Source organism: Ostrinia nubilalis, chromosome 1 (genome assembly GCF_963855985.1).
Source record: "Ostrinia nubilalis chromosome 1, ilOstNubi1.1, whole genome shotgun sequence".
Classification (NCBI taxonomy): domain Eukaryota; kingdom Metazoa; phylum Arthropoda; class Insecta; order Lepidoptera; family Crambidae; genus Ostrinia; species Ostrinia nubilalis.
The window spans coordinates 231220-257627 of NC_087088.1; the positions used below are offsets into that span (position 1 = coordinate 231220).

Genomic DNA, 26408 nt, shown 5'->3' on the forward strand with positions numbered 1-26408 from the left:
TGACAGCAACAGACTGACATGCAAGGTGACATGTCAATGAAGTTTTCAGTTACTGTTGCCATTAAAAGAAATTAGTACCATTAGTTTTCCGCAACATGGCGAGGGTTTTTATGTTCCTGGTCAGGCTATATGTCTCGTTTTTGTCAGGTCTGGGTCACAGATGACCGTTCTTCTTTAACAAAGAATAGGTGGGTAAAGTATCGGAAGATCATGCAGGAACACCGTAGAATCGAGGAGCAATCGGGGTAATGAAACCGTAATCTCAAACAATTTATTACTCCGTTTATTAAAAAAAAACATTTGTGTAATAAAATATAATATATCGTAAATAGTTATAAATCGATAGTATAAAGTATAACGTGTAAAATATTATGCAATATTATTGTACTGTTTCGTTAGAGCGTGCGGACGCCTGGGCGGTCACACGGAGAGCGGCTTGTAGGGCCGGCGGGGGGCCGGGCCCGGCGGGCGGGGGCGGGCCCGCGTCACACGGAGAGCAGCTTGTAGTGCGCGGCGAGCGCCAGCAGCGGGCGGCAGGTCGCCGGCGGGGGGCCGGGCCCGGCGGGCGGGGGCGGGCCCGCGTCACACGGAGAGCAGCTTGTAGTGCGCGGCGAGCGCCAGCAGCGGGCGGCAGGTCGCCGGCGGGGGGCCGGGCCCGGCGGGCGGGGGCGGGCCCGCGTCACACGGAGAGCAGCTTGTAGTGCGCGGCGAGCGCCAGCAGCGGGCGGCAGGTCGCCGGCGGGGGGCCGGGCCCGGCGGGCGGGGGCGGGCCCGCGTCACACGGAGAGCAGCTTGTAGTGCGCGGCGAGCGCCAGCAGCGGGCGGCAGGTCGCCGGCGGGGGGCCGGGCCCGGCGGGCGGGGGCGGGCCCGCGTCACACGGAGAGCAGCTTGTAGTGCGCGGCGAGCGCCAGCAGCGGGCGGCAGGTCGCCGGCGGGGGGCCGGGCCCGGCGGGCGGGGGCGGGCCCGCGTCACACGGAGAGCAGCTTGTAGTGCGCGGCGAGCGCCAGCAGCGGCGCGGCGGTGGGCGCGCGCGGCAGGTCGCCGGCGCTGGCGGCCACGTCGAGGTGCGTGTAGCGCGCGGCGCCGGCGTGCAGCCCGGCGGCCAGCAGCAGGAAGGCGGCGGGCGCCTGGTGGCCGCGCGGCGTGGCGGTGGAGGGCCGCGGGTCGGCCTGGTGCAGGCGCTCGTCGCCGCGCCCGCGGTGCGCCGCCAGGTCCTCGCGCCGGATGGTCGACACCTGCCGGCGGGGATGTCGGTTCAGTGGCCACGCTCGTGCGGTCGTGATGGGGTATTCGCCCCCACCGCTGCACCGATCGATTGACGGTGGGTCAGAAGGGAAAATTTCTAATTTACAGGTGATTTAAAATTAATTAAGTTTTTAAGACCAGAATGAAGCGCCTCGTTAAAAAAGTTGTGCTTCAGAACTGTTGGAGAGTTGGGGCGAATACCCAATTTACATCTTAGCGCTCAAAAACTAAGTTTCGTTTGTTATTTCTAAAAGTTGTCCATAGAGCGTTTCGCCGTGAAATCTGTAATCTAAAAATGAAATTTTAAGAATTCAGAGACGGTCGGCGCGTCACCTCGATCATGTCGCCCAGCTGCTCGCCGGCCGCCTGCAGGCGCTGCGCGTGGCCGCGCGCCGCGTGGTTGTCGAGCGCGGCCGTGTAGCCGTCGCCGTAGGCGCGGTGCGCGTGGCCCGTGAGCGTGGCCACGCTGTAGATGTGCGCGCCGGGCAGGCCGCGCGCGCGCTCGTGCATCTCGGCCAGCAGGTCGGCCATGACGAGCCGGCCCTCGGCGTCCGTGTTGCCCACGCGCACGGAGTCGCCGCGCCGGGAGCGCAGCAGCTCGTCCGCCACGTACGCCTCCTCGCCCACGGAGTTGCGCACCACGCCCAGCGCCGCCAGCACGCGCAGCCGCGGCCGCAGCAGCTCGCACGCCTGCGCACAACGGGCGGTGTTTCAAGACGCGGCCCGCGGGAGTCGTGACCCTTCTGTTTATTTTTAAACGGAACGAATCACACATTTCGCGCCTCACACGCGAGCACGTTGGATGTGAATCTACTACGAAATTCGAAAAAATATTAATTGTGACTGTGGTTTTTGTCATTTTTTCACTTGTCGCGCGACACGCCGGCCGTCGCGCCGCCCGCCTTGATGTCGCACGTCCCGCCCTGCAACACGACGAGCGCTTGCCTTGAGGAAGCCGGCGACGGCCGCGGCGCCGCACTTGTCGCGCGACATGCCGGCCATCGCGCCGCCCGCCTTGATGTCGCAGCCGCCCGTGTCGTACGTCACGCCCTGCAACACATGGGCGTATCTGTACTGTTGCATTACTTCGCAGAATCAATCAAATCTTGAACGTAAATACGGGCACACGACTTTTCAGATAAAGTAAATTCCACAAAAACACCTATATTGAAATATAATCTGAATAATCAATATTTTGTATTCATACTCATACTAATACGTCCTCAAATGAAGGGATTATTCCACTTTGTTCATCTGGGTGAAAATTGAATTTTTAGTGTCCTCATTTCACATCCGAACCATTTCACCCAATTTCATTTTCCAGGTTAATTGAGTCGATTAAAGCAGTCGCTTTTGTTCACTAAGAAATTAATTAACATTAAACTGATTTTAATATTGAGCTGCCTCTTAATTTGAGAATTTAACATAATGTAAGTATGCGGGTGATAAAATCCACTTGATCAATGAAAAAAGTCGCATTTGTTCACCTGAGTGAATTAATTCCTAGATGAACAAAGCCATCTATCCGCTTTAGTAGAATCGATTCACCTGAGTGAAATGGTTCCGAAGTGAAATGAGGACACTAAAAATTCCACTTTCTTCACCCAGCCCAGGCAGGTGAACAATGTGGAATAATCCAAATAAAGTACCATTTTAACGAAGTACTAAACAATTGAATATTTTACTTTATTAGCAGTGATGGTAGACTCACTTTGCCCACCAACATCACGGTCTGATCATATGACTCTGGTTCGTACTCCAGGAAAATCACGCAACCTATAAAAATCATTCAATGTATCATTATTACCCCAAGCCTTAGATTAATGAAGCCCCCAAACATAAACAACTCTCTTAATCGTAGAGCTGTAATAGGGTATTTTACTCAATGTAAGAAAAAAATATAAATGCATGTCTTTAATCCTACTAATATTATAATTGCGAAAGTTTGGTTGTCTGGATGTTTGTTACTCTTTCACGCAAAAACTACTGAACTGATTTTGATGAAACTACAGTATTATTGTCTACTAGCGGCCGCCCGCGACTTCGTACGCGTGGATCCCTTTTACCCCCTTCATCTATCTTTTTTTTTTTTTTTTTATGTGATAGGAGGCAAACGAATGTTTTTCCCGCTAACTCCCGTTCCCGTAGGAATTTTGCAATATCCTGTAGTAACTAAGCTTTAAGTTTACTAAGGTACCTACCTGAATGCCCAAGCGTCTAACTTAAGCGGTTTCGATTTTTCATACAAAAGGATTTTAGTGTCCGACCGAAACCGAAACCGAAAACGAATTTCGGCAACGGTGTCTATTTCGGCCGAAACCGAAACTTCCTTACAAGGCTCATATTTTGAGGGAAAAATAAAGATTAGGTATAATCAGTCAGTCTTTATTGTTTTCTCTTTAAATTGCATTAAAATTGAACTTATAAAGTGCCTTTTTACTCTAAAAGGTATCAAATTATGTATTAAAAAAGAAAAAGAAGGATTTATAGTCTACATTTTTTTTAATTACTCGCAATATTCAGGACGTCTTTTACCTTAATAATTTCTCAAAACAAAATTGGTAGTACGTAAGTTAGTATTTACTGTACTTGCCACTTGGATACCTTGGTGATAAATACTAAAATGAACTTTGAAACTCTGAATCCATAATATTATCACCATGAAATGCACTATAGCCATTACTTACTACTTAACTAATGTTTGTTTACGTATAGCATTTGCGAACCAAAAAAAAATTTATAGGTTAGATTAAACTTGATTATACTTTTATCAGTCACTAGCTGACCCGGCGAACTTTGTTCCGCCTTAATGGCAATAAATAAGCAGACTTTTTTATTTCGAACGGGATAAAAAGTATCCTATGTCCTTCTCCTGCCTCTAAACTACCTCCCTGACAATTTTCAGCTAAATCGGTTCAGCCGTTCTTGAGTTATAAGTGGAGTAACTAACACGACTTTCTTTTATATATATATATAGATAGATATTGATTTTTTTTTTCGATGTTTACACCCGCTCTTATGTTATAACGATATAAAACTTACCAAATTCAAAATAAATCACTCGAAAACTCGCCACCACAACAAAACAAAACTAACAGCAAACAAACAAGCGAGCGAATCACGACATTGGCTCTGATCGGATTCAATCACTCATTCAACGCGCCGAACATGACCGATAACAGCGCGGAAACTCCCGAATGCACATTCGGTTTCGGTCGTAGTTTCGGCAAGTTTGCCGCCGAAAACGAAACTAAACCAAAACTCGTGTTTTTACCGAAACTCAACCGAAAACGAAACCGAAACCGAACATTCCGTCGGACACTAAAGGATTTTCCCGCTAAGTCCCGTTCCCGTGGGAATTTCGGGAATTCCTTGTTGTAACTAAGCTTTAAGTTTACTAAGGTACCTACGTACCAAATTTCAAGCGTCTAACTTAAGCGGTTTAGATTTTTCATACAAAAGGATTTTCCCGCTAATTCCCATTCTCGTGGGAATTTCGGGAATCACTTGTTGTAACTAAGCTTTAAGTTTACTAAGGTACCTACATGCCACATTTCAAGCGTCTAACTTAAGCGGTTTAGATTTTTCATACAATAGGATTTTCCCGCTAATTCCTGTTCCGGTGGGATTTCCTAAGTATACTATAACCTGCCCAGGAGTATGAAGAATAATTGTACCAAGTTTCATTTGTATGAAAAAATCTAAACCGCGTAAGATAGATGAAGGGGGTAAAACGGGATCCACGCGTACGAAGTCGCGGGCGGCCACTAGTCTATACCTACTTATAATAAATCTGTAGAGAGGTCAATTCTGTACATGAAATATATTTTCAAAATAACTATCAGGGGGTGATTAGTGATCGATACTGATGCCAATAATTAACTTTTTTTAAAAATAAAACCGACTTCAAATGCGTGAACACAAAAAAGAACTAAAAATTAAATATATTGCGTATAAAAAAGTTCATCCCCAATTTTCCACCCTTGGGGGTGAAATATTTTCTTCAAATTCGCATGAAACCACCCTTTTGATAATACCTATTCAACAAAAAAATAAATGTTCAAATTGATTTATAATCGGCGGAGATATTGCGTATAAAAAAGTTCATCCCCAATTTTCCACCCTTGGGGGTTGTTATTTCTATTATTAAATTTAAATGGGACCACCCTTGAGGTATTACCTATACGCCGAAAAAAGATTTGTTCAAATCGGTTCATAATTGGCGGAGTTATCGCGTAACAAACATAGAAAAAAAAAAACATACGGGTCGAATTGAGAACCTCCTCCTTTTTTGAAGTAGGTTGAAAATGCAATCAGTAAAATTTTTGTCTGTCTGTCCGTCTGTATGTTCCTTATAGAAACAAAAACTACTCGACGGATTTTAACGAAATTTGGTACAATTATTATTCGTACTCCTGGGCAGGTTATAGGATACTTAGGAATTCCCACGGGAACGGGAATTAGCGGGAAAATCTTTTTGTATGAAAAATCTAAACCGCTTAAGTTAGACGCTTGAAATTTGGCATGCAGGTATCTTAGTAAATTTAAAGCTTACTTACAACAGGATAATGCAAAATTCCCAAGGGAACGGGAGTTAGCGGGAAAAACATTTGTATGAAAAAATCTAAACAGCTTAAGTTAGACGCTTGAAATTTGGCATGCAGGTATCTTAGTAAACTTAAAGCTTAGTTACAACAGGATATTGCAAAATTCCCACGGGATTGGGAGTTAGCGGGAAAAAACATTTTTATGAAAAAATCTAAACCGCGTAAGATAGATGAAGGGGGTAAAACGGGATCCACGCGTACGAAGTCGCGGGCGGCCGCTAGTAAATAATAATTTTGTTATCTTTCCACAAATAAAGCTAGCGACTGGTTATTTTCATATTTTAAGTACGCAAATTAATAAAAATAACTATCGTGACAGCAATCCTATCTATCTATCTCAATTAACTATCGTTTTAACCGCCTCTGTGGTCTAGTGGCGAGACCACCTGCTTTAGACGCAGAGGTCCCGGGTTCGATTTGAATTCGAATCGTACCTCTGGCGCAATATTGTGTAAAGCGATCGTATTCATTTGACAGTTCGAAACGTACGATAAAATATATTAAGCAAAGCGTTTGACAGAATATAGCGTACGTTTTGAACTGTCGAATGAATACGATCGCTTTACACAATCGCACCTCTGTTCTGAGACGATAGCGTCAGACAGAATCTTCGATTCGATTCAAAAGTTTTTACGGCGTCGTCTTTCATCGGTCGTTTACAAAACACCGATCGAAATCTATTCGAAATCGACAACCGAGTCGAAAAGTTAACGATCGAACAAAGCTAAAAAGCAAAACAAAACCAGCGGACGACAGCGACCCTTGTGCCGGTCGACGGAGTCGGCGGCGCGGCTCACGGCGGCCAGCAGCGGGTATTGCGCCTGGAGCGCGCGCGGGTCGTCCAGCACGCGCACGCGCACCGGCCCGCCCGCGAACGCGCCGCGCAGCAGCGCCGCACACGCGCGCGGCGACATGCGCTCCGGGTCCGCGCCGCCCATGTCGCGCGCCAGCCCCCTGCCACAACACACAACACACGCCGGCGTTAACGTCTCGAAGCCGACAGTTCCCGATGTTTTCACATTTTCACGTTGTTTTAAACAATATTAAAGGGTCCTATCGCACACGTATATAGTTATCACAGGGGTTCAGTTGTCATCGGGTCGAACTGTCGTAGGGTCCAGCAGTATTGAAACTATTTGAAGTAAGTCAAAAGTGTTGAGTGTTGAAAAAGATCAAGTTTTCGCAGAAGATGACTTGTCACAGGGGTCGAGTTGTCACAGGGGTCGAATTGTCCCGGGGTCAAGCTGTCGTGATACCCTTTGAAGTTGGTCAGTGATTTAGTATGTATTTTTTCAGGGTTGATTATGAATTTTTATTTTTGATATAACTTTTTTCTGAAACATATTTGACTTGAGCTGTCATATAATAAAATTATAGTATTAGAATGTACTATCATATAAGGTAGGTATTTAAGTGCTACAGTTCTGGGGACGGGGTTCATACAAAATGTCCCATTGTTCTTTGGCTTCAATTTTTTTTCTCACGTGTTTTCAACATTTTTTATATTTGATAATAATATCGAATATGTCTTTAGTCAAATAAAATAAATTTCAGATCCAGATAATGATTGGATAGCTAGTTACGAGCCGCCAAAGTTTAACAAAAGTGCAAACCGCGATAAAAAATTCAACTTAGAATTCAATAAAAAAAAAGGTGATAAGATAATGGATTGCCAATGACCTTGAAAACATCTCTAGCTTCTCTTCTTTCCAATGATATATCACACGTAGTAGTTAGTCAAAGTCAAAGTCAAAATTTCTTTATTTGTTTAGACTAATAAATAGTTCTTACAAATCGTCATTTTGCTCTTAAGGAGCCTCTACATGTCTCATAATCTTTTTACCCTACCAGCGTTTCGAGACCAACATTTGGCAAGTGCTGAGAAGAAGCGCCGCAACAAACTCAGTCACCACTGTCTGCCGGTTAATATAAATAAATAGAAATAGCAGTAGTAGGTACATTCGATTCAGGAGCAGTTCACTGAATTTACCATGCATTCTTGTATAGTGTATCTTATAAGAATGGTATACAAAATTGCGTGGTATATTAAACAAGGCAGTGACGTGCTAATATCTAGACTTACAGATTACATACTTAAATACTAGTAGAAATGACTCGCATACATAAGTTGGAATAGATATTGACATTCGTCAAAAATTCAAAGTTAATGGAAGAAAATGGGATATGAATACAAAAATGATCCTCGCACCTGGCGACCTCGAGCGCGGCGGCCTCGCGCAGCAGCGCGGCCAGCGGCGCCGCGCCGCCCTCCGCGTACACGCCCAGCGCCGCCAGCGCGTGCGCCTGCTCCGGGAACGACTCGCGGATCTGCAGCGGCTGCAACACACGGCGCCGTTAGCTGGGCCCGCCCCGCCCGCCCCGCCCCCGGCCGCGGCGCTCACCCAGTGTTGTTCTTGATACGGCAATTGCCGTAATATACGGCATTTAGGCATCTTAGGCACCATAAATACGGTATACGGCAGCTCTTCCATTACCGTATCAAAATATACGGCAATTCATTAAGGTAGAGTTTTATGAGTTTTTCATGAGTTTTAGTAAACAAAAAAAATATTTCATGTAATGGAACGCACCAATTGTAAACCATATAAAAGAAACGTCAACAGAATTCAATCAAATGCAACCTTATCTCCGAGATATTAATGTCTAAAATGGTTAGTTCCTCATTTTGGTAGATTCTTCACTTTTATTCGGGCAGGTTCTAGGACTAAACTATTCAAAACCTATAAAAGTGAAGAATAAAATAAGTAAGTTGAAAAGTAGTATACGCATAGTTACATAATACATCACCTTCTTCCAAATAAACATTTTGTACAATACAGCAATTTTTCTTAGTTTTCCTTAAAAATACGGCAATTTTAGATTTAGAATACGGCAACCCTAAATTTGTCAGGAACAACACTGCGCTCACCACGTACAGCGCCTCGAGCGCGCCCAGCAGCGCCACGAGCTGCGCGCGCGGCCAGCGCGGGTGCGGCAGCAGCGCCAGCGCCGGCCGGCGCGCGCCCGCCGCCGCCGCGCGCCTCACGCCGTCGCGCGCCGCCTCGTACATGCTCCTGAGCCAACGGAGAGGAAACTTTCGATGCCCGGTTTACGCTCTTTTTAGGTTTCTTCATTATTTTTTGTTTTGACAACATAAACGATGAAAAATTGCAGAATTCCCCCGCAAAGATTGACCCTCCACTGAAGAAATGTTTATTGTATGGCAATAAAAATATTTCATAAAAAAAAACTAAAACCCAACTACGACAAAAAATGACGCTGAAAAAGTATAAAACGAGATTTTCAGAATACTGAACTGAACAAAGTTGCTAATGTAGTTGCATAGTAATTTTCATGTTTGGAAAACCGCAGTCACACGTTGTCAAAGTGCTACGGTAGGTAGGTATATGTAACGTATGACTACGCCTTTCCAAACATCGTTTTTTGTCGTAGTTGGGTTTTAGTTTTTTTCTTTTTAGTATTTGTACTATTTTGGTGTTAAAGTGTATTTGTGGCGCATAATATTAACAAAAGTTAAATTGATGAACTAATAAGTAGTAAAGAAGCTATGAACGAAAAGATGTGAATGGACATGGCGCACAATTTTTATTGAAGATGCCAAAAAAAACTACAAACAATTAGAATGAATACTGTATTTTTACTTTTTTCATATCTTTAAAAATTACTGAAATATTCAAGCTCAAAGTGCGCTCTTCCGCTAGGAGCGATTTTCCGCGCGGATTTTGAAAATGTGACGTAGTAACATGAAAAGCTGCATGTAAGATATTATCTGTGTACAATGGTTAGAATGGTTAGTAGCGGAGCCGAAGCGGGGATTTCACGACTTACTAAAGAGTGGCTGACTAACATACAAGGAAATATTTTGTACCTGGTTGATTACCTCTAAGTATGAATTTTTGATATAAAACGGCATTAGTTCTTATGCCTCTCACCCAAAAAATGCCTCAATTAAGCCCAAATTTGAGACCGCAGCCAAACTTTGAGTGATGATGGAAACTAGCCTAGATGGAGGACACATGAAATTGAACTTCTGCTTCTTCATTGATAAAGACTTATCATTTACCATACCTTATCATTTTGTATTCCATTTTCAAGTCACTTTTTTTCGCTTACTGTTTAAACAAAACGTGGGATTTTTTAAAATCTCAGGTCTTTTGAACGCACATCTGAACGATGTCTGGTTTTAATTTCTTCAGTTACTCCGTGACCATGGCGCTTGCAACAGTGCCGAAATATTTGAAACTCAAAACTAAGGTACATGGTAGCAATCCCGTCAGTAGGAAAATGTCTTGAAAAATAAGTAAATCGTATATTACTTTATGTAACTCATTTTATTATGTATCATACTTATAACTAATCACTTCATTCAGAACTAGAAAACGATTCCAAGGATTCCACTTTTCTTTAATAGATGATCAAGATAAAGAGGTATTTATTATAAATTGCTCTTCCACCATTTCAATTATTCTATCTTACATCTTACTTGATGAAATCTTTTTCAATTTCATATTTACCATTACATAACATTTTCACCATTCCTCTGCACCAATTTGTGAGGTACACCTGAAACCCCCGATAAAGCAGCTATTACCTATAAGAATAATATTAAGAAAAAACCCTCCTTCTGACGCAGTTAGGTAATAAACTAAATGTATCCAATTTCACTCCAACTTACTGTCAACTCAACGACGCGCTTTAAAATCAAATATTGACTTTGAATTATGCCTTATTTTACAATACACATTGAAATCAATATGACTTGCTTGAGCTTTTTCGACTTTTTCACAAAAATAACAAATAGGCATGAAGAGATTACAAAATTTCTGCAGCGGCTGACAGTTCATTTGATTTACTTTGACAGGTGACAATAAAGCCATAGACATTTGCCATATGAAAGACACACTTTTCCAATATTTTTGTTTGCCATGAGATTCTGGTACATTTATACCTATCATTTAATGGAAAGATAAACTAAATTTTTTCAGCACAACGAAAATCTGCTCTGGCGCGTAGCAATGCAACGTGACAACTGCAGTTCGGACTTCTTTATGCGTCCACTACACATACAATAAAATTCGAACTATCGCACATTTTTTCTTTTTAATTCTAATTCAGTAAAAAATGTTTTTGAAACCTTCATTCAAAATTTAAAAGTTATTATCATATGACAGAACTTATGACCAGACTATGTACATTGAATAAAATATTTTTCGTTTTATCATCAAGCTTAGCAGTCTAATAAGTTACTATGACACTCGAGTTAATCCACATTCAGCACCATAGCCTCCCCTTCTACAAGGCCCTCTACAAATGTCAAAACGTCACTTAACCCTTTTAGCACCAGTTCTTTTGTTTTTGAGAAGATTGTACCCAAATTTTTATATCAATTAAATTATAGTCCAGTCGTTTGGTACAAATTAACGTGGTTACCTGGAAATTGTTCCGGGAGTTTTGAAAATTGGTGATTAAAATAGATTTCGCTGTGCTCTCTGTTAGTTTGTTAGTTAAGTGTGATTGCCGCGCTCGTTGCGAAATTGGAAAAATGCTGCCTTAGAGAAGATATTTGATAGTTACATTCTTTCCTATTTCGTCGTTACAGCCAAATGACGTTCACTGCTGGAGAAAGGCGAGAGGCCTTTGGGATTTCCATATGTTTTTCATAATGAACAGTCCTGCGCTGCCCGCATTCAGGTTCTTCCCGCGACCTTTACCAGATCGTCGGTCCACCTAGTAGGAGGCCTGCCCACGCTACGTCTTCCTGGTCGCCACTCAAGAAAATTTCTGCCCCAATGGCCATCGTCTCTACGAGCTATGTGTCCCGCCCACTGCCACTTGATTTTAGCAATTCTGCGAGCTATGTCGGTCACTTTGGTTCTCCTGCGGATCTCCTCATTTCTGATTCGATCACGCAGGGAAACCCCGAGCATAGCCCGCTCCATCACCCTTTGGGTGACCTTGAGCCTTCTTTTGAGGCCCATAGTAAGCGACCACGTTTCAGATCCTTAAACTTTCCTATTTATTTCACGACTAGCTTTTGCCTGCGGCTTCACCCGCGTGATATTTAGTGTCACAGATCGGCATAAATTATAGCCTATATGTTAATCTGGGTTACAAACAATAATTTTGTACAGTTTTAGTTTTTTTACTTTATTTTAAACTTCCAGACATCCAGACATCCAAACTTTCGCATTTATAATATTAGTAGGATACAATTATGTAATATAGAAACAAACAAGACAAAAAAAAATGTATACTTCAGCAACGCGAATTTTTTTATACTTCAGCATATTTAGGACACCCGGCAGCGTGTCCTGCCATGATCAAAGAAAAAAGAACTCGCAATTTAGCAGGTATACATTAATTTGACTGTTTCACAACTCTAAATCTATTTAACACTAGAAAGGCCGCCGTCCCATTTTTGTCCCACTCGCGAGTTTGATCGTCTCTAACTTTTTTATTTTTAAACGAAAGTCCATGAAACTTTTTGACTTTTTCTGATTTATTGAATTTTATCATTTTTTAATGTTTTTGATAATATAACATTAATAGATATTTTTTAAAAATCGGATTTACCTAGAAGCGCCACTGGGTCAATTTTGTCCCACCCTGGTATTTGCCAAAATAATTCGATGAACAGTCCTTTTTTCGAGGAGATACGAAAGTGGAGAGGTGAGGAGAGTTCAGGTGACTCGTGACAATGCAGAAATGTAAATATATTGTACTAGTTTTTGCCTGTGACTTCACCCGTGAGAAATTAAGTTTATCATAGAAAGACCTAATTTCTTGACACTTATCGTTGCTTTTTGACCAAATAATTGAATATTATTCTAAATTATAGCCTATATTATGTTATTCTGAAGTATTAACAATAAAACTGCAAAGTTTTATTAAGATCGGCTTAGTATTTTTTGCGTAAAAGAGTGAAAAAACATCCATCGATCTAACCATGAATCAATACTCACTTAGTTCAAGTTCCAGGCATATATCCACCCATTTATCCTTCCTATCTATTCATCAGTCCATCCATCCTTCAATTCATCAATATTTATTAACTTTTACATTTATAATATTAGTAGGAAGGTGGCTTCTAGACATAAGCCAGTTCATACATTGCATTTACAATTGCATTGATTTGGTACATTTTTAAAATGTGTGACTTATAAATTTTTGAAGATTAAACGTACATACTTTCATTGTAATTGGTAAAAAACTTCATTGTTTGTGTACAGATAACAGAAAAATAACCATACATATAGAAATTCCTAAACACATAGTACACCAGAGAGACAAAAAACCATACAAAAAAACTTTGTGCAAAATGTGCACTATTATTTGTAAGATATTTATTTTTTCTTTAAAAATAATAATGACTAGTTAAAGTAGTAATTTCATTATTTTAATACAGTATAACACCACGTAATAATATGTGACTATTTTTAAATGAAACTAAAAATATCTGACGTTTAATAATTTAAAATTAAAATTGAATACATTTATATTTTTAAAGAAATAAGTACATATTGATTTAACTACATAGATAAGCCTATTTTAAGGATACTACAAATAGTTTTAACCATAATATTCATGCCTGAAACTAAAAAATGTTACAAAATACATGCTGGGACAAAATTGACCCAGCGGCGCTTTTAGGGGGGTCGTAATCTTCGGCACTTCTAGTGTTAACTTACATTACATGAAATTTATCACATTTATCAAAGCTTCTTAGCTTGTCTATGTCCCAAAAATTATAAAATGAAAAAAGTAGTTGTCAAAAACCTTTTTTAAGGCGGTTTTTTTTAATAAGGCGGGCGCGCGCGCTGCTATAAACGAGGTCACAAAATTCGGAAAGAACATAGCGAAATCTATTTATTCACCAATTTTCAAAAATTCCGGAAAACTTTCCAAGTAAAATTAACAAATAACTGGACTATTTACTCGTTATTGAGCACAGAGACACAAACTTGGTTATTTTTCCAGAAAATTTATATTTAAGTGCATAAATGTAAAAATGGCTTCATAGTGCACAAAATTGGCAATAGGTGGCATAATAATGGTTACTTTTTTAGCGCCTAGTTTGAAATGTGATTGAACGATGACAACTAACAACAGTTGTCAGTTAGGTAAAATTTTATTTTAGTTGGTAAAAGACAAAAAGTGGCAAATGGGTTAACGTGCGGGGGCTGCAAAATCATGTTGTGACGTCACGCGCGAATATTGGAAATTTTCAAAAATTTTAAAAAGTCCGTGAACTTCTCGAGGCTCTATCTTCGGTAATACTGGATGGATTGAGGTGAAATAAAAACTAGTGTTATGTGTGTGATCTAAACTTTAAATTAAGTCATAATTTAACTTAATATTACAACTTATGCGTGTTGTCCATTATATGCAATCAGCCCATTAATACAGGTAAAGTCATAAGCAAATGCTAGTAATATACACTCGACATCAAATAAATCGCACCTCCCGCGACAAGCATTTTCAAACGTATGCATCCCCACTTCCCACCAATATTGGCACCATTTAAAAGCCTAGTTCTAACCTTAATTTCATTAAAGGAAAGGTTTTTACCCCAAAAATGTGTCTTTAGAAGGATACAGAGTCACTTCTTCAAAAAATAGGTAGTTACGCTAGAGCCAACTTTTATGGCTATAAAACTGTTAAGTTGGGATTAATCGCTATCCATCTGTTAAAGAGGACACGTGAGATCATTATTTGGTTTTATAACCATAATAATTGGTCTCATTGATCCCATAGGTGGGCCCAAAGTGAGGTATTTTTTCAAGTCACATTTATGGTATATGTTAATCATTTATTAAGAAATTAAATGTGTTTTTCTTTAAGGATATTTATTGGGCTTTCAAATAACACCAATATTGTTGGGGCACCATGATTGTGTCAGAAGAAAATCGTTAAAGTTCGCGTCGCGGAAGGTGCGGTTTATTTGATGTTGAGTATACAGGGTGTTTCTTGTAAGGTGTCAAGCCGAAGGCAGGTGATAGGTGAGGACTAGACCTATCGATTTCACCCCCATGTATGTTCTACGATTTTTCGTAGTTTAGAAGTTATCGTTAATTTTGTGATTTTTTCAAATTTCATGACCTAGTGGCTTAATTTTTTTTTATCTTTTTTTTGGGTTGACTTTTCTCAGATTTCTTTTTTTTGACAGATTCCCTATTAGTTGCAGATATTTGAAAAAAATAATCACCTTCCTATCTTTGATGCAAGATACAAAATTTTTGCTAGAAACATAAAAAATATGCTTTTTGCAGAACGTTCTAAAATTTTCAACTGAAATGTATGAGAAAAAAAAAGAATTTCCATAGGTCCAAAATAATTTTAAAAACTGCGCAGTTTTCTGAACTTTCATAACAACACAAAAAAACATGTACTTAATAGGCCATTATTTTCTGTAATCGCTCTACTAAAGTAGTAAGTCGGAGATTCCGTTACATGTTTTTGACTTTCTTAGGACTAACTAATGTTTGCAATCCACTAAGTGTACGTTACGTAGAACACGTTTAGAGACAATAACTGAACAGAACATTTTTTATCCACAACGAGGAAGCTCTTGCCCTTCATCTGACCTGATGGAAAGTTGGAAACTGCTGGATGATCAGCGAGCTTCACCCGGAATCCTAAACCACAGAGGAATTGGCTGTCCTAAATAGGTAGTCTTACCACTAGACCACAGTGGTGATTGTTACTTTACGATAAAATTTGATAAACCTACCTATTAGAGTGTGAAAGGAAAGAGAAAGAGTTTGTGTATGAATGTGAGTGTGTGTGTGTGTGTGTGTGTGTGTGTGTGTGTGTGTGTGTGTGTGTGTGTGTGTGTGTGTGTGTGTGTGTGTGCGTGTGTGTGTGTGTCTGTGAGAGAGAGAGAGAGAGAGCAAAAAAGGGTGTAATGATTTAATTTAAATGTTCAAAATGTCCGTCGCTGACCGGAATGCACATTCAACAACGACGCAAAACAATTATTCGTAAATTTACAAAAGCTTCTTGCATTCTAATATGGTTTATCATCAAAATTTTCATATTCCCTTTTGTAAATCACATGAAGAGCAAGAGCTTCCACGTTGTGGATAAAAAAAATCTTTTCAGTTATTGTCTCTAAGTGTGTTCTACATAACGTAAACTTAGGGGATTGCAAACATTAGTTAGTCCTAAGAAAGTCAAAAACATGTAACGGAATCTCCGACTTACCACTTTAGTGGAGCGATTACAGAAAATAATGGCCTATTAAGTACATGTTTTTTTGTGTTATTATGAAAGTTTAGAAAACTGCGCAGTTTTTAAAACTATTTTGGACCTATGGAAATTCTTTTTTTTTCTCATACATTTCAATTGAAAATTTTAGAATGTTCTGCTAAAAGCATATTTTTTTTGTTTCTAGCAAAAATTTTGTATCTTACATCAAAGATAGGAAGGTGATTATTTTTTTCAAATATCTGCAACTAATAGGGAATCTGTCAAAAAAAAGAAATCTGAGAAAAGTCAACCCAAAAAAAAGATAAAAAAAAATTAAGCCACTAGGTCATGAAATTTTAAAAAATCACAAAATTAACGATAACTTCTAAACTACGAAAAATCGTAGAACATACATGGGGGTGAAATCGATAGGTCTAGTCCTCACCTATCACCTGCCTTCGGCTTGACACCTTACAAGAAACACCCTGTATATATATATGTCGGAGCGTCGGGCTCTCGGACGGCACCAGAAGGGTCTCTCATTGAATTCATACTATCTACCTATGTGGGCGTATAGGGAACACGTGCGAGTGGACACTAACACTAATTATAATCACTGATTATAAACGACTAACTTTACTATAGACTAGAATGTAAAGACTGGTTCGTAATTTAATCAATATTGTCCACAGTTAAATTTAACAGAAAGATCAAAGTTAATGAATTACTTTAACAAAGCTAGAGACGCCTAAATTAAATAGATTGGGAGCGATTGACGAATTTGTGAACCACGCCCAGTCACCACCACGTCCAAAACCCGAATGTGCAATGACTCTAACACTGAGTCCCAAAATCTCTACGTTCCAGGGCTCTGTACCTGAAGTTTTTGTAAAGCTATTAATTCATCAATACTGCACTTGAACGGGTCCACAACTACGTCAGGCAACATGGAGATTTATGTCACCTTCGTTCCCAGGCGCGCACTTAACTCTGGCATAAGAGCTTTGGCGCTGCTTAAAATTCCATAGCAATAAACTAGCTAACACATTGAAAGTGTTGTGAGAACTATAACATTAAGTTATTTAATTTATTGCGCCCCGCGCGCCGACACGGCGATCCTGACTCTCACGCGTCCTCGTGTGGATCAGCATTTAAGTCGTCATGTAATATGACAACCTCACTCATGTAACATAAAGTACCGTTCGGCTATCCTACAATACCACTATGAGTAGGAAGGTGCATGTCAGTAAAATGTCAGGTCTCCACAGATTCAAATCAAAACTACAAAGTTTTCAACTCAGTCAAGAACAAATCTAGTTTCAACTAGAATCTTAAAGTTATTTCAACCAAAACTAAGGCCAAGGTTAACGTAACTAATACCCGCGACACACTGTCACGCACTATCGGAACGCATCCGACCATCGGAATCACCATCCGATACCACCAGCACTCACGGCCAGTCACAATGGCACTCACGGCCAATCACCATCGGTACTCACGACCGAACACAAAGGCACTCTCATGGCCTCACCATCGGTATAGATGACCGATCACAACGGCACTCTCATGGCCGATCACAAAGGCACTCTCATGGCCTCACCATCGGTATAGATGACCGATCACAACGGCACTCTCATGGCCGTTCACAAAGGCACTCCCATGGCCTCACCATCGGTATAGATGACCGAACACAACGGCACTCTCATGGCCGATCACAAAGGCACTCTCATGGCCTCACCATCGGTATAGATGACCGAACACAACGGCACTCTCATGGCCGATCACAAAGGCACTCTCATGGCCCCACCATCGGTACTCACGACCGATCAGCAGCTATCGAAACAAATTCAATCAACTGCCAAACCCATGACCTCATTACTCATCATCGCCGCGCAGTCTCCGACCAGCTAAACTGGGTTAGGAATATGACCTACGATCGACAACAAGACAAGGCCCTGAGTACTCTTAGTCATGTTAACCAGCCATAATTTTCGTCATAACTAACATTAAAATGTCAAAAGATACTACAACAATATCATCATTATTGATATTCTTTCTTATAATAACTCTTTCAATCTCATTAGCGCCGACAACGGCTAAACCTGACTATTTCTCGCTCTGTAGGGACGTAACATTTCAGCATCACTCGATAGCAATCGTTAGCATATTTATAAATTCTATAAACAACTGACTAATGATTTTAAAATCACATCGGTCATTATCTCAAATCAAAACAAATTAAATAATTTTATTACATAATATAAGTACTCGTACATAAAGATCACACATTACTTACATAGGTTGTAAGGCGTCACTAACCGTGTGGTATGTTGTCATTAAAAATAATTCAAACACGACCAGTCCATAAAATCAAATTAAAACATACTCTAATTAAAAAAAATATCAAAATTCAAATTTAAATTTAATCAAAATCAAAATTTAAAATTTAATCAAAATCAAACTAATCAAAATCAGAATTTAATTAAAATTTAAATTCAATCAAAACCAAAATTTAATTAAAATCAAATCAAATCAAAATTAAAAAGAAAGAAATCGGAAAGTTTAGTACTTGCACACAAACTTTAGATAGGTACTGCTCATAAAAGCCTATCAGTTTTCTGAGAGCGACAACTGATAAAAATTTAATTGAATCAAGAATATTGTTGAACTACCCCATACTATATTGGCATGTCTACAACAGAATCAATTATTTTTTTTATAATTCTAGATCAGAATAAAGAAAAGGAAATGTGTCAAATCTAATATTAGCAATCCTAGTAGTCCTAAATACAAACTACTAACTTTAAATTTTAAAATACTAACGATTTTAAACTCAATATCAATCATCAAGAATTAACCGAGTGTAATAACAATGTCCATAATTTTGAGAATACTCATGCACTTTCATTTTTACATTGCTTCTATGCAAATTCGTTATAACAACTAGAATTCAATGACCCTAAATAGTGAGGATAGTTTTGGTCTAACATGAATCCAGTTATCATGATTTTTTTTTTTATTTAAACAAAATCACCAACATTAATTTTGAAATGCGTCCTTGGTTTTCTCAAATCTCTTTTTATTTTTACCTAAATACGAATTGAAATTCTTATACCATAGTCATTGTTTATTTATTCAATGTAAACACTACAACAGACTCGAAAATATGGCATAGCTAGAAACAATCTGACAGCACTAGAAATGTTTTAAAATTGCATCTTTTCGGTGCATAATACCAGACATTCAGCAACTTTCTCCGAGGCCGAAGAAATATTGAAAACCCACGTGACACCCTGTGACTCGCACTTCTCTTTTAAACATATTACTCCATTAGATATCACTAAAACTTTTAATCTTTTAAACGTAAAGAGTACAACTGATATCTGGGGCATCTCTGTCAAGATAGTCAAACACATTATTGATATAATTTCCCCACAGTTAGCGATAATATTCAATAATTGCATAGAGAAGGGAATCTTCCCCGACCTCATGAAACATAGTAGACTAATGCCATTATTTAAGTCTGGTAGCAAAACCGACCCTGGCAATTATAGACCCATTTCGATCTTGCCCGCTCTGAGCAAGATTTTTGAAAAAATCATACAGGAGCAACTTATGATTCACTTTGGCTCTAATAAACTATTTCATAGTGAACAATATGGTTTCACCAAGGGTCGTTCCACCACCGATGCTGGGGTTGCACTACTTAAACATATCTTCGAGGCTTGGGAGAATTCTCAAAATGCACTAGGGGTCTTCTGTGATCTCTCAAAAGCTTTTGACTGCGTAGAACATCAAACGCTAATTCGCAAACTGCACTATTATGGGGTAAAGGACTCGGCTTTGGATTTAATACAATCCTATTTAAACTTTAGAGTTCAAAAAGTTGACATAAATGGTGTTTTGTCTTCTGGGTCACCTGTGAAAATGGGAGTTCCGCAGGGGTCCATTCTGGGTCCATTCTTGTTTCTTATATACATTAATGATCTACCATATTTTGTTAAGGACTCTTGCGAAATCGTGTTATTTGCTGATGACACATCTTTGATTTTTAATATCGACAGAAGTAAAAATAACTTTGACGATGTAAATAATGCACTAACAAGAGTTTTAAGTTGGTTCACTACAAATAATTTACAACTCAATGCAAAGAAAACAAAATGTATAAAATTCTCTTTGCCTAACGTAAAAACAGTTAGTACTCAAATAGAACTTAATAATAATGCAATCGATCTGGTAGACTCTACTGTATTTCTGGGAATTACCCTGGATTCAAAACTCCAGTGGGGCCCCCATATAGAAACTCTGGCGGGAAAGCTCAGCTCAGCGGCTTTTGCAATAAAAAGGATACGGTCATTAACCGATGTTTCGACAGCTCGCTTAGTCTACTTTAGCTACTTTCATAGCCTAATGTCATATGGAATCATGCTATGGGGCAAAGCTGCAGATTTTGAAACAATATTTATTTTGCAAAAACGTGCGATAAGATACTTGTATAAAATGAAAGCAAGAGCATCCCTTAGAGAATTGTTTAAAGAAATTGGCATTCTCACGGCCGCTTCACAATACATCTTAAACTGTATTCTATTTATTCAAAAAAATATTACTGAATTCAAAAAGAAAAGTGATATTCACCAAATTAACACTAGAAATAAAAATAAATTGGCTATACCCGCTTTTAGACTTAATAAAGTGTTTGCCTCTTTTATGGGACAAGGTATCCATTTTTATAACAAAGTCCCTGATAAATATAAAGAGCTACCGTATAATAAATTTAAAGATATAGTTAAAGATCACATGCTTAAAAAAGCTTATTATACAACTCGAGATTTTCTTAATGATAAGTCATCCTGGGAGTAGGATTATGGTCCTCTCATGCTCGCACTAAAAAGAATTAAAATGAAAAGTAATGTATAAACTCATAATAATTTCTCAAATGTTATAGTGTCATGCTTCTCAATCTGGACTGTTACTTAGCTTTAATATTAGTTTTTTTATTTTAAAGAGATAACTTGGAATTGTCATTCTCACTAAAATGTCTCTGGGGTGGTGGCGTAGTGAGGCGGGTCGTTACATTCCCTCTAATATGGTCGAGTGAAGCGATGGCTGGTTCACTCGTCATGTCTGTGAACAGGCGCTGCTTTCGGGGACTGGTCAATCCAAGTTATTCAAATTTATGTATGCGAGTCATTTCTACTAGTATCTTAATATGTAAGTCTAGATATTAGCACGTCACTACCTTGTTTAATATACCACGCAATCTTGTATACCCATTCTTATAAGATACACCATACAAGAATGCATGGTAAATTCAGTGAACTGCTCCTGAATCGAATGTACCTACTACTACTATTTCTATTTATTTATATTAACCGGCAGACAGTGGTGACTGAGTTTGTTGCGGCGCTTCTTCTCAGCACTTGCCAAATGTTGGTCTCGAAGCGCTGGTAGGGTAAAAAGATTATGAGACATGTAGAGGCTCCTTAAGAGCAAAATGACGATTTGTAAGAACTATTTATTAGTCCAAACAAATAAAGAAATTTTGACTTTGACTTTGACTTTGACTTGATTATTATCAAATTAAGTGTAGTCAAATTTATTGCGAGTATCTGTTAAAAAGTTGCAGTCAGAAACAAGTGTAAAATCGTAGCTAGCAAAAAATAATGAAATGTTTATGGTTAAGTAGGTAGGTAGGTACTTAACGATTGAATTCCTCCACATGAGACCCCAAAGCTCAAGTAGGTACTTCACTTTAGATTTTTTTAAACGATCCCTTTTTTATTGATATTTGGTTTCAAAGCTTTAGTGTTTTAAACAAGGTCTCTTTACAAAAAGTCCCTTGTTCGATGGATTCCAAAAGAAGTATGACATCATTATGTCAACGAATGATTTCCTAGAGATTTGTAAAAATACAGAAAGTGAACTTCTCAAAGGACATTTATTGGAAACTGTATTGCGATTTTCATTAAATTCATAATAGTCAACATACAGTCAAACAGTACCCGTTTAGTAATTACGTTTACCGTGACACCAAAACATTTCATACGATGCCCATATTGCCCATATTTTGTTGCAGTCTTAAAATACATCACGAAAAATATTTTCTAGATTACTTTTGCGTTGACACTAAAACATGCCTTTCCTTGTACCTAACAGTATGAAAAAATCAAATGTAAGGCGTACTGAATTTATACGTGCACTGTGACTTCAGCAAATCAATCTTAATTAATACCCTCAGATCATAGAAGATCTGAGTTAACACCTAACATCTGTGGATGCTACTGTCCACGAAAGTGTTAAATCCGTCTATCTTTTCATCATTAGTGTGGCAAACAATAAATGTATAGCTAGATAGATGAACAATTTCCTTATTTAAACTAGCAATAAAACAACAGTGGTGGTTGTTCACCCTTTAAGCATTAGGAGAGCGCCTCTTCGGGGGACACATGAGTCACAATTCTATTTGAGATTAGGTATCTCATTATTGATACACGTTTTATGACGATAAAACACAAATTCATTCACCGCTCCACCACACCAGCGCTTTTAGATTGGAATTGGATAAAACCAAAAATTTGGAAGGTGGAAAAGTAGTCCTTTTAATAGTTTATAACTTTCAGTGGTAGTACCAAGAATTACTGGTATCATCATTATTCTTTAAATAAGTTAAATTAAATTATCTATGGCCGATCCAAAAAGATTCAGTTTAGTGAAAATATCAACTTTAAATTTTACCATTACTTAGAATACTTGTCTATTCTAAAGTAGGATTTTTTTTATTAATCAATTTTATCCTTCATGTATTTTTGACACAGTATACATCTTTATTTAAATTTCATAGTATATCATTCTGTTTCATTAACTTTAGCACGATCAGATGGTGTGCCTACTTCACACAAATTAACCATTCGTCATTTTTTTAACATCTTTCGAGTTTACAACAGCCGGTGCAACTCGAGCAAAGTCAAGCAAAAAGTGGTAATAATTATTTTATTATTGCCTAACCACGTATCGTGTCAAAGCATATTATTGAGTTACAATCTAAATCTTACGAACCATCTAAATGTACGTAAAATTACGATCAATAAATAATGAGTTACCACCACATAGTACCTATTTTCAGGAATCACACGAAAATCACAAAACAACGTATCAAATCAACAATCGATCACATAAGTATCAAAACAGACTTGAGACTACACGTTACCACATGCAAGTGACCACATACATTATGTGTCATCCAGAAAATGTATTAAAACAACATTTTCTCTATTCAAAGAAAAAGCAGTCTCAAAGTCAAAATAAAAATGGAACGACTGACCGTATGCAGCAATCTCCACCACCGTGCAGGCCCGGTGATGCTACTCAGCTCCTGATGATCATACTTTACCAGAAGCTGTCGTCACCTGGACACGCGACAAACCACTCTGCAGGTGCAGAGGGTCCACGCCATTTCGCACTCGCGACGCGGAATCCCACTTCTGATGTCGGAGCGTCGGGCTCTCGGACGGCACCAGAAGGGTCTCTCATTGAATTCATACTATCTACCTATGTGGGCGTATAGGGAACACGTGCGAGTGGACACTAACACTAATTATAATCACTGATTATAAACGACTAACTTTACTATAGACTAGAATGTAAAGACTGGTTCGTAATTTAATCAATATTGTCCACAGTTAAATTTAACAGAAAGATCAAAGTTACTGAATTACTTTAACAAAGCTAGAGACGCCTAAATTAAATAGATTGGGAGCGATTGACGAATTTGTGAACCACGCCCAGTCACCACCACGTCCAAAACCCGAATGTGCAATGACTCTAACACTGAGTCCCAAAATCTCTACGTTCCAGGGCTCTGTACCTGAAGTTTTTGTAAAGCTATTAATTCATCAATACTGCACTTGAACGGGTCCACAACTACGTCAGGCAACATGGAGATTTATGTCACCTTCGTTCCCAGGCGCGCACTTAACTCTGGCATAAGAGCTTTGGCGCTGCTTAAAATTCCATAGCAATAAACTAGCTAACACATTGAAAGTGTTGTGAGAACTATAACATTAAGTTATTTAATTTATTGCGCCCCGCGCGCCGACACGGCGATCCTGACTCTCACGCGTCCTCGTGTGGATCAGCATTTAAGTCGTCATGTAATATGACAACCTCACTCATGTAACATAAAGTACCGTTCGGCTATCCTACAATACCACTATGAGTAGGAAGGTGCATGTCAGTAAAATGTCAGGTCTCCACAGATTCAAATCAAAACTACAAAGTTTTCAACTCAGTCAAGAACAAATCTAGTTTCAACTAGAATCTTAAAGTTATTTCAACCAAAACTAAGGCCAAGGTTAACGTAACTAATACCCGCGACACACTGTCACGCACTATCGGAACGCATCCGACCATCGGAATCACCATCCGATACCACCAGCACTCACGGCCAGTCACAATGGCACTCACGGCCAATCACCATCGGTACTCACGACCGAACACAAAGGCACTCTCATGGCCTCACCATCGGTATAGATGACCGATCACAACGGCACTCTCATGGCCGATCACAAAGGCACTCTCATGGCCTCACCATCGGTATAGATGACCGATCACAACGGCACTCTCATGGCCGTTCACAAAGGCACTCCCATGGCCTCACCATCGGTATAGATGACCGAACACAACGGCACTCTCATGGCCGATCACAAAGGCACTCTCATGGCCTCACCATCGGTATAGATGACCGAACACAACGGCACTCTCATGGCCGATCACAAAGGCACTCTCATGGCCCCACCATCGGTACTCACGACCGATCAGCAGCTATCGAAACAAATTCAATCAACTGCCAAACCCATGACCTCATTACTCATCATCGCCGCGCAGTCTCCGACCAGCTAAACTGGGTTAGGAATATGACCTACGATCGACAACAAGACAAGGCCCTGAGTACTCTTAGTCATGTTAACCAGCCATAATTTTCGTCATAACTAACATTAAAATGTCAAAAGATACTACAACAATATCATCATTATTGATATTCTTTCTTATAATAACTCTTTCAATCTCATTAGCGCCGACAACGGCTAAACCTGACTATTTCTCGCTCTGTAGGGACGTAACATTTCAGCATCACTCGATAGCAATCGTTAGCATATTTATAAATTCTATAAACAACTGACTAATGATTTTAAAATCACATCGGTCATTATCTCAAATCAAAACAAATTAAATAATTTTATTACATAATATAAGTACTCGTACATAAAGATCACACATTACTTACATAGGTTGTAAGGCGTCACTAACCGTGTGGTATGTTGTCATTAAAAATAATTCAAACACGACCAGTCCATAAAATCAAATTAAAACATACTCTAATTAAAAAAAATATCAAAATTCAAATTTAAATTTAATCAAAATCAAAATTTAAAATTTAATCAAAATCAAACTAATCAAAATCAGAATTTAATTAAAATTTAAATTCAATCAAAACCAAAATTTAATTAAAATCAAATCAAATCAAAATTAAAAAGAAAGAAATCGGAAAGTTTAGTACTTGCACACAAACTTTAGATAGGTACTGCTCATAAAAGCCTATCAGTTTTCTGAGAGCGACAACTGATAAAAATTTAATTGAATCAAGAATATTGTTGAACTACCCCATACTATATTGGCATGTCTACAACAGAATCAATTATTTTTTTTATAATTCTAGATCAGAATAAAGAAAAGGAAATGTGTCAAATCTAATATTAGCAATCCTAGTAGTCCTAAATACAAACTACTAACTTTAAATTTTAAAATACTAACGATTTTAAACTCAATATCAATCATCAAGAATTAACCGAGTGTAATAACAATGTCCATAATTTTGAGAATACTCATGCACTTTCATTTTTACATTGCTTCTATGCAAATTCGTTATAACAACTAGAATTCAATGACCCTAAATAGTGAGGATAGTTTTGGTCTAACATGAATCCAGTTATCATGATTTTTTTTTTTATTTAAACAAAATCACCAACATTAATTTTGAAATGCGTCCTTGGTTTTCTCAAATCTCTTTTTATTTTTACCTAAATACGAATTGAAATTCTTATACCATAGTCATTGTTTATTTATTCAATGTAAACACTACAACAGACTCGAAAATATGGCATAGCTAGAAACAATCTGACAGCACTAGAAATGTTTTAAAATTGCATCTTTTCGGTGCATAATACCAGACATTCAGCAACTTGATTATTATCAAATTAAGTGTAGTCAAATTTATTGCGAGTGTAATGATTTTAGAATTTATATTGTATTTTATACGATTATTGGTTACTTTTAAATAGTTATTGCA

General features: G+C 38.9%; 1 protein-coding gene across 6 annotated transcripts in view; it reads right to left on the reverse strand.

Annotated features, from left to right (window-relative positions):
- Positions 1–262: 262 nt before the first annotated feature.
- Positions 263–26408, reverse strand: part of LOC135074877 (putative aminopeptidase W07G4.4) — a 166754-nt gene continuing 140608 nt past the window's right edge. For all 6 annotated transcript variants that reach the window (XM_063969413.1, XM_063969463.1, XM_063969287.1 and 3 more), the window contains 7 exons: positions 8784–8928; positions 8064–8191; positions 6615–6808; positions 2959–3023; positions 2193–2297; positions 1581–1937; positions 263–1237 (listed from right to left, as the gene is read on the reverse strand). In XM_063969413.1, coding sequence (XP_063825483.1) covers positions 971–1237; positions 1581–1937; positions 2193–2297; positions 2959–3023; positions 6615–6808; positions 8064–8191; positions 8784–8928 — 1261 coding nt within the window. In that variant the 3' untranslated portion in view covers positions 263–970. The remainder of the gene's footprint in view (positions 1238–1580; positions 1938–2192; positions 2298–2958; positions 3024–6614; positions 6809–8063; positions 8192–8783; positions 8929–26408) is intronic.